The sequence below is a fragment of the Gallus gallus genome, chromosome 6 (genome assembly GCF_016699485.2).
Source record: "Gallus gallus isolate bGalGal1 chromosome 6, bGalGal1.mat.broiler.GRCg7b, whole genome shotgun sequence".
Lineage (NCBI taxonomy): Eukaryota > Metazoa > Chordata > Aves > Galliformes > Phasianidae > Gallus > Gallus gallus.
In genome coordinates, this window is record NC_052537.1 from 29896662 (window position 1) to 29906506 (window position 9845).

At 44.0% G+C, this 9845-nt stretch overlaps 1 protein-coding gene across 1 annotated transcript; it reads left to right on the forward strand.

The window, feature by feature from the left end:
* Positions 1 to 328: 328 nt before the first annotated feature.
* KCNK18 (potassium two pore domain channel subfamily K member 18) lies at positions 329 to 5544 on the forward strand. The gene is made up of 4 exons (XM_040702961.1): positions 329 to 1001; positions 1527 to 1673; positions 2216 to 2356; positions 3161 to 5544. Exons 1-4 carry the CDS (start codon positions 785 to 787, stop codon positions 3952 to 3954), a joined length of 1299 nt encoding a protein of 432 aa, XP_040558895.1. The 5' UTR covers positions 329 to 784; the 3' UTR covers positions 3955 to 5544.
* Positions 5545 to 9845: the final 4301 nt, after the last annotated feature.

Consider the following 9845-nt stretch of genomic DNA (forward strand, 5'->3'; position numbering starts at 1 on the left):
TGAGCCGCAGTTTTACATGAAATATTTAACAGCTCTTTCAGTAAAGCTCAACTCCCCTTACTAGCGCTATTAACATTACAAAGGGCAGCGATGCTGCTCATTGCTCTGGAGTGATGGATGAAAGGAAAGGTTTCGCTTTTAACACTGGATACAGTTTGCAAGGATCACTAACCCTGAACTGAATGTCATTTCGTACTTACTAAGGTCAGTGGCAGTTTGAATTAATGGGAAGGTTTTAATCAAACGAGAACTGGCTAAACCCTCTATTGCTTAAGAGATTCCTTATCCTTGCTGCTTGTTCTACGCTGCCCAGAGGCAATAGCAATCAGCACCAATCCCTTTTTTTTTTTTCTGAATTGATTTTAAATTTCCATGCTCATTTGTAGAAGAACCCTTCCTAGAAGTGCACTGCTCACTGTGTGCGTTTTCCCTGCTGGCGGTTGCAAATCTGTTCTTACTATATCAGTGGGAAACGGTAGCTCAGAACAAGAAACCTTAAAGACGAGCTGGCTGCAAGAGAAGGTGGCAATGTGTGTGCTTTGCAGCAGTGGTGATTCCAGGATACGGAGTGCCATGCCATCATCCAGGCGTGATAGTTGTGCTCCTTCTCCGTTGGGACCGCAGTGCAATCTTCAATTAGAAGACATGTGATCTGACAGCCTGCAGCAGAACGAACCGTTTTCACAGGAGAAGCTTTTCTAGGATACGAAAGCTTTCACATCCTTCCTGTTTCCAAAAGCTGTCTTCTGAACCAACCAACAAGCAGGCAAAAAAAGAGTGCAGGATGGCAGTAACATCACAGCCTCTGCGAGGTAGAAGGGCATGCAAGAAAATATTTTGGGCAGTGTTTCCACATGCCTGCTTCATTCTGTCTCTCGTGGTCTATGCTTTTCTTGGGGCTCTCATGTTTTCCCACATTGAAGGTAACCGAAAGGTCAATTTAAGTGAAGAATACAGACACTTCCTGCAGAATCTGTGGGACATCTCCAGAAACTTATCAGGTACGTAGCAACATAGCAAAAATGAATTAACTGCACGTGGGGTTACTCATTCCTCTGCTTTTTGATTTTTGGCTTTTGAAGACATTACTCAAAATAATAATAGCTGAGCCTGCAAATGGGATTCTCTCTGTGCTTAGCTGATGACTGCTATTGCTTGCTGATCTTCCTCAACTCCGGATCTGCCTGTAGGCTGCCTCAGTCCCTGTGCTTCTACTTGTATGTAGTTAAGACTTTTCAGTGTTATCCCCTTTTGCCCTTGTTCCCTGAGCTCCAGAGGCAAGTAAGACCTCCCTCTGCCTGATGGGGACTGGATTCCCTGTCTCAGAAAATCTCTCCCCCCTCCCTTGTCCCAGCCCTGAGCATCCCTTGATGGGATATTGGGATGCAGCGCTGCTCCCCAGACCCGCCTGTCCCGAGGGGAGGGTAGAAGGAAGGAGAAGAGATGGAAATCCTTCTGGATCAGTGATGGGATTATACAGAGGTTTGGGCTTTGGCTCAGTGCATCTCCTGTTGTTACTGTAACAGATAACATGACGGAAAATGAGGAGGTATTTAAGGAAGAAATTCATGCACTATTCCACACAGCGAAACGAGACTGGTTTGTCAATCCAAAAGATATATGGACTTTCTTTGGGTCTCTCTTTTTCTGCTGCACAGTATTCACCACTGTGGGTAAGTCTGGAAGTAAAGTAACCACCCGAATCAAACGCCTCACTGCTCTCTCTCTGATGTATTTCTTCCACAGGGAATTAAAGGGGGAAAAAAAGACCTCCAAATCCCTTTTCATTTTCCCCTTGAGCGTTGATATGGGACTGGAAGGGGTTCTGCAAGCAGAGATGTCACTGAGTCACAGAGACAAGTCGGCATTCAGGAAACAGCGATGCTCCATGCTGACTAACTGCAGCACTGCATGCATGCTGTAAGCTGTGCTCATGGATGATGCAAAACTATTATAGCACAGTGACAGAGAGCTCAGTTGTTCAGTTAAACCTTATTTCTTCTACTCCCATGCGTTACGCTGGATAATGTTTTCGTACTGGAAGAGGTATTTCATTATGTGCATATTGTTTTTAAATTGCTTCCCAGTATTTACGTCCAGAATTGCTTTGTAAACCTATGGCTCTGTAATTGAATGTGCTGTTGTTGATGCCTGGCTTCTCTGGGCTAACAGCAGGCGGTGGTGTTTAAATCATGTCTCTAAACTCTCCCTTCAGAATTCATATTTCAGAGCGGAACTCAGATGAAACTGAAACAGCTGCTCTGGTTGGGCCGCTCCTGCATTGCTAAATATACCCCTCGTGCTCATCCCCAGAGTTACTTCTATCCTTTTGCCAATGTTTCTCAGCTGCTGGCAAGTACAGACAGCAGCTAAATACCCTGCCCAGGATTAAGGCAGGGTGGGAAGTAGTCCTGTAGCGTTGTATCACATTGCAGAGATACTTCTCCACTGCTCTGGGATATACTCAAGATCCCAGCACACGTATTATGCATCTTAATGCAGAAGAAAAGCTGATTATTCTACAGGAGGAATAATGTGAGGGTTCCTGTGTTTGCTGGAGCACGTAGGGCCCACTTGTCTCAGTGAACCTCAATCTCTGACAGCTTTGGTGGCTGTCTTCAAACTCAGCATCCTGCACCCCCGAGAGCACAGCTGGCTCCTGCAGAGTGCACTTCTCTCAGTGCTACACACTGAAGGGCTTCTGTCTTGGATAGATAGCGCCACATTTTTCATTCCGTAGGTACATTTCAGTAGCTTAATGGCTCAGAAACATGCTGGAGATACAGACTTCAGTCCTCCCCCCTGTGAATATTAGAACAAGCACAACAGTAAGGAACACTTGGAAGAGTACCCTTTATCACAGAGCTTTGACTTCAGCTAACAAGTGGAAGATCATGCTGTTGAGAACCTCTTGCTTAGGAATACTTTCCTATCTTCTTTGACATGGGACTGTGGAAATGTTCTCATACACTCTGATCAGCAACCCATATATTTCTAAACAACAGCATTTTTGGCCTTTATAGTATCAAGCTTTAATACAGCATCCCCAGGTTTTGATCAACAATAGAAGTCTCAGTACAGGTGAATAGCAAACAAATCATGGTGTTCTTTCTCTCCCTTTTTCCCTTCTTCCCCCTCCCCCTCCCTTTTGTTTTTCAAGGTTATGGCAATACCTATCCTGTGACAAGGGCTGGAAAATACCTCTGCATGTTGTATGCTTTATTTGGCATCCCTCTGATGTTCTTGGTCCTGACAGATATGGGAGACATCCTTGCGACTGTTTTGTCCAAGTCTTACAGCGAATTCAGAAAGCTGCAGTCAAAAATTCTAGCCTCTAAATTCTGTCCTGGATCCATATGTATCAGAGGAGGTGGATCTAAAGTGGACGTGAACGAACCCTTGAGTATCGTGGAGATGCTAAGAAGTCAATCAGCTGTTAGAAAGAAGCCAGCCCAATATCGCAACGCCCAAATTTTTGAGATGCTAATTGCCAGAGAAAACGAATACAAAAAACTATCCAGAAGTAAAAGCATAGAGAGGTGGAGCTCATGCCCTGAACTAGACAGGGGAAAAACAATGACCAGAGTCATCGAGAATTTTGACAGAATAGGAAAAGAGCTAGAAAAGCTGGATGTGCCCATTGTGTTAATGGTGCTGGTTATCTTCGTGTACATCTCCTGCGCGGCCGCTATTCTTCCTAACTGGGAAACCAGGCTGGATTTTCAGGAAGCCTTTTATTTCTGCTTTATCACCCTGACAACGATTGGATTTGGAGATACACAACTGGAACACCCCAAGTTTTTCCTGTTTTTTTCCCTCTATATTATTATCGGCATGGAAATTGTCTTCATTGCTTTCAAGCTGGGCCAAGACCGCTTAATTGGCTTGTATAAAAAGGTGATTTCGTTTTGCGGGGAAAAAAAGGTGCCAGCAAAGAAGATATATCCAAAGTAAGTGTAGTCATTTCTCCCTCACTTGCGTGCTTTGCCCTCTGCAATGAGATGGAACTGCTCCTGTGCATTCCCACTCCCTGCCCTGGGCTTGCAGGAGGCACGTTTTCTGTTTTCCTGTGAGAATCTGCTGTGAGCTGGTTGCATTACACAGGAGACACGTGCTGTAGGCACCGCCAGGGAGCAGCTTCCAACAAAGGTCCTATCCCCTAACTAACAAATGAAGACAATGCATGATGAAAGGCAGAAAGCTCTCCCTGCCAGCACTTCCCAGCTTCTCCTGCAAAGGCGTGGCTTTCAACATGCTCCTTATCCTCTCTGTTTGGGATCTTTTTCAGTGCTTTCCAAACAGGCCCCAGGTGGCTGCCTTGTCCTGGCACCTGTCTGCAGCCAGGGACAGTGGGGTCGTGGCCCTTGGTGATGAACTGTGAGCACGCACTGCTGTAACATGGTTCTTCATCAGAAAGGGTTGGGTAGAAGCATGAAACCCGCTGCTTTTTTGTCACAGCTGTGTGTAGTGTAAACATCGAGTTTATATGCTGCCCAGAGGAATTTTAAAATCAAGGAAAGAAAACTAGATGTTCACCTCTTTCTCTGTCCCTGGTCCATAAATTGGTCAAAACGTTGCTCATCTGTGCAGGGCTGAAACCTTTCCTTTTCCATCATCACTTATTGCATCTGTGCTCAGCCTTGAGTCAAGATTCATAACGCCCGGCTATAACAGAGTTTGTGACAAGCTCTGCTGCTTAGAAGGCACCTGGGCAAGACATGCAGCAGAGCTCCAGGTGGGATGAAGCTCCATCTTTGCTGTTAAAGAAACATGATGGCCTCACTGCTCCCAGAAGTTCTCTCCTCTGGTTCAGGTTTTACTCTGCACAGAGCACTTGCTTTCTCTGGGTTCTTTCACCCATTCATAGAAAGAAAAGTCTACAGATTGCTCTGCGGTGTTTTGTGAATCCTACAGTGAAGCAGAGTATTGTGGGAATAATGTTGTTTTATCAAGATTTTCTTATATTATGTGTAATCTCAAGCTATCAATAATTTCTATATATTAATATATATATATTATATATAATTTCTATATAATAAATTATCTATTAAAGAAATGACTGACTTTAATTAACTGCCTCTTAGCATGTAGATGTTATGCATGCACATTGGATGTGGATGGCATCGTTAGGTATTAAAGCATGCTTGATTTTTCCCATAGCAGGTTTGCCTTTTGAAGATGAGATGTTCAGAGTACGTAAATGACAAACAACTCTGCTACAATTACTGTGAATAATAACTTACATGCAGTCCTTGTTATTAATACTTTGTTGTGATTAAGCACTGGTGATATGTTTACATGTAATATCATATCATAGAATCATATCATATAATGGCCTGGGTTGAAAAGGACCACAATGATGATTGAGTTTCAACCCCCCTGCTACGTGCAGGATTGTCAACCACCAAACCAGGCTGCCCATAATGAATGATGGTATAAAGAAACGTGCTTTATAAGGACAACAATAAAGATATAGCAGTTAGAAGGAACTCTGCTTAATTGTTTAATGCTTGCTGTGAGTTTGGCGGCACACACAAAGTCCTTCCATTCAGACTACTCTCACGTTATCTCTTTTTATGTCTTTGGATTAAAATCACTGTAGGACTTTGGACCTGCACCAAAGTTCTCAGAAATCAGTGAAAAGATTTGTGTGATTTAATGGGCTTTGGATCAGAGGACAGCTGGGACAGAGGACTCCCTGATACCCAAGGACTTTCCTTCTGATACTCCTAGCACTGCCAGCATCGGTAAGAACCAGTCTTTATGCCATGGGACTAGTTCCTCCCACATCAGTGAGATCTCTTGTATGCAAAAGAATTCATCCAGAATCTGCTCTCTACAGATTTCTCATCGATGTGCTACCTTCATACCTACGCATTTACTTTAAAGGAAGTTTGACCGGACTTGCAAAAAGGATCATACACAATATCATTCTAGTTATGGCCAACGGGTGGCAGTAAACAGCTTTACTTCACACGAAACATGTCAGAAGTTGGGGATTAGAGAATGCTTTATAGAAGTGGAAAGAACAAATCACATCACTGTGGCCCTCTACAAGATCGTGGTGCTCTTTCCTCTTGCATATGATACGCAGCTCCGATCCTTCACCTCCCAAAGGATATAGGAAAAGCAGAAAAAGTTTAGAGGCCTGGGGGAAGGACGAACAAAGCTGTGGAACAACTCCCACATGAGAGATGTAGAGTAGCCCCCTAATCTGGAAAGAGGTGAGAGAACATAGATGAGGTGTGCAACACTGCACGGGCATGGAGGAGGGAAATAGGGAGACAGAATATTGGGCTTCCCGTGCTTTTTCTGACCTGGTTTCATAGCCTGGAATGCATTGAAATCAATTGCTGTATAGTTCACAAAATAACCAGTAAATTTGATTTCTAAACAGATACTCAGTTTTACATTTGTGTGCAAGGTAGGCAAATCAGTTCCCAAGATTTTCTGAACAAGCATACACTGTCTGCAGAGCATGTCACAAGAAAAACATGACTGGGGCAAAACAAGACCTCCAACTTGCAGCAAAAGTAACACGGTCACCTGTATTGTGTCAGGGACATAAAGGAGGATGGAGAGCTGGGCACACCACCCAAAGGTCAGGGATTAAAAGGCTTTTTGTCCTCCTACAGGTGCACCGAAGCATTGCTCCCACACAAATAGGGATATCTGGTCCTAATTTTCTTTCTGTCAGAGTTGGAGCACAGCTCCCCAGATGACTGAGGAGAATGCAGCAGCACTGTGCTGACATTGATAGAAGCAGTTCGGTCTGCTTAGCAGGCTTTGAATGTAGCTCAGTAAATAAAGCATCAGAGTTAACAAAAATGAAGCAAAAGTAGCGAGCAGTGGCTCACTTAGTGAGCCTCAGGCATGAATATGTATTAATTGATTGCTCTTACCATGGTCTAAATCCTGGCAGAATTCACGATCTCTTCCCTGAGATGTTTTTATTCAACCAAATTGACATGGAAATAAGTTTTGCTTGCATCAAAGCAATACAAAATACTGCTTTCCATGGTAACTTTCTCCATCACGTGCTTCATGAGATGGTGGATTAACAGTGAAGGGCTTCGTGGAAGTACTTTTCTATCAAGACAGACGTGACTGATGGGGAAAGAGTTGCTTGATGTGTAACCCACAAAGGATATGAGTTATAACAGACCCAGCTGGAGAGCTTCACAGATCAAATGCACTTGGCGCTGAAGGATGCTGGATCAATCACTCCTGATTGGGCCAAGATGGCAGCTGTCACGAGCACTTAGGGGAGGAAAGGAGGGTATTCCTGGTGTGGGAACTGCACAGGGTGGGATGGAGGAATGAGGGGAAGAAGCAGAAGATAATGTTTGGGCAGAAGGGTTAGAGGGAGGAAGGGGCAGCAAAGATAGAAGCCATTTTCTGTACAGATATAGATAGGGTGAAGAGGGGCTTGAGAGGTACTGAAAATACAGTGAGGACTGGTGCCTCTGGCCTGGAGAAGGTTTGTGCAGCCAGAACATGGTCAGAGAGCCCTTAGGAGATCAGCAGGGGGGTCAGGGTGCTGGGCTGCAACACCGACCTCAGCACCCACAGACACGGGCAGGGCAGAGGAAGCTCCTTGGGACAGGAAACAGTGGCAGGAGGAAGATGCAAGGACTGCACTGAAAAGACATCAGTGAAACCACCCAAAATATTCCTCTTTTTTTTTTTTTTTTCCCTGCCTTCTTCATTTAAAGAATGGCAACCCATAACCCACTCAGAAGCATCTCTCACACAAACAATACGCCTGAGGACTCAGGAAATTCTTGACGGGATGTAGGACTTGTCATCTGCGTGCCAGTAGTTCAGATGTAGTCCAGATTTTAGTGGGCTAAATGTTAATAACATCTGATAGCACTTTGATGGTCTGTATGCCTTTTCAACTCATTCCAGGTGGGGATGCACCCACATCACAAAAACACTCCCATATAATGAAGGCTAATAGCATGCATGATGGCAGCCTCAGCAGAGGCAAAGACTGAGACTCCAGCTGAGAGGAGTCCCTGCAGCCCTCTTTGCTTCCAGGTTCCCAGCATACCTTATGATCCTAATTTACAGACCCCAGGGTGCTTCAAAGGTAGCGTGTGCGGCTGTTGCATGCAATATGAATGCGTTGCAAATACAGAACGATGGCTCTCCTTCCTTTCCCTGGCTTGCACAAATTGAACAATTAAAAAACACATAGATTTATAAAAAGCACCTTCCCAGGCTGCACTCAGCTGTTCTGCCAGGATATATTTTTGAATTCTAAGAGTAACTTAAAACATCGGTAACTTAAAACATTAGGTTGTCCTTCCCTTGCTCCTTTACCTGTCCTCTACATATATGGTAGGAAAAATATTTCTTGAGCCATCCAAAGTAGCACTACATTACACACAGAGCAAGGAAGATCAAATTGCACCGGTGAAGTTTCAATTACATTTGTTGAAGTACATCTGCACATATGGTGACAGAAATACTACGAATTTGCTCCATCACTCATAGCTAGTAATAGCTGCTGGAAGACAACAGCTCTCTCATATATCAGGCCAATATTTTTGGGATGGGGCCCAAGGTCTAAGTGCAGAGCTTCATGGCCAACAAGGTCCATGAGCACACAATGTGTGCGTGCCAATAGCTGGCTGCCCACACGTGGTACTCATTAGAGAGCTTTAGGAAATGCCTGGACAAATGTTAGTTGGCACGTGCACTCAGTTTTGAACCTGAGCATTTTTTAAAATGGTGGGTGTTTTTTTTTTTGTGGTTGTATTTTTTTTTTTTGCTTTTAGTTGAAAATTTAGTCTCTCAGATGATAAAATCTAGTCCTTTTGAGTTTTGTTCAACCTTCTTTCGAGCTGATGAAGCTCACAGTGCCTGGGCACAGCCCTACTGAAACTGAACTTGTGCATAAAACTTCACCTCTGTGAGTTTTCAGGATGTATCAAGTCCAGAAGAAACACTGCTGTTGGCCTACATGACCTTCGTGGTCATTTCCAACCTTAATGATTCCATAAGTCTATGATTCTGCGAAGGGAAATGGGCAAGAAGGGAAGAAGAAATCAAGCACAAAGGAAAGAGTGGAGAGATGTGATAGTGAGAAATGAATTGCTGCGTTAAGCATCTAATGATGAGAAATCAGGGTAATGATGTTGTCTAGCAACACTGAGTCATTGCATTATCTGCTTCCACAAGGTTGTGTGTGAATGGGAAAACGAAGAGAGAAGTTACCACAAATCAGCTTATAAAATTGCCAGTGCACTTGATGCTCTGCTGAAAGAGAGTCATTTGATCTGCTGTGTGATGCAGAGCATCGTCATGCTCTCTGAAGTGCCTGGGAGGGGAAATGCACTCAATTTGCTGCCTTTAATCACATGTGACAAAAAAAAAACTTTGAGGAACAGTGCAAGATTTGGGGAGCTCTGGGCATAGAGCAACCACACTTCACCATTTTCCCACTTTACATTTTCCTGTGGCAAGGAATAGAAGTTGTAACTACTAAATGAATGCAGGAATTTGGGGCATTCAGCATGTTATCAAGCGTAAGGCTTCTGCTCACCAGCTTGATGCTACACTTGTTTCTAGGCTGCCTTTCTCTCATTCAACAGTTTGAAGTCACAGCACAGACTTCTCTGATAGTTAGCGGAAAGCTTCCCATGTAGACACACCAGGCAAAAGCTCAGAGCTGTTCTGCTTCCTGGGCAAGAGAGCTGGCTGATGCCTGGATGGGGCTGCTGACACTTCACTGAATTTTGAGGAAAAAAATATAGATTTCTTTCTTTCTCTGGGGAAAATATCCTAGCATTTCAACAAAACATTTTCAAAGCAAACCCAAATGGGTAGGATGAGTT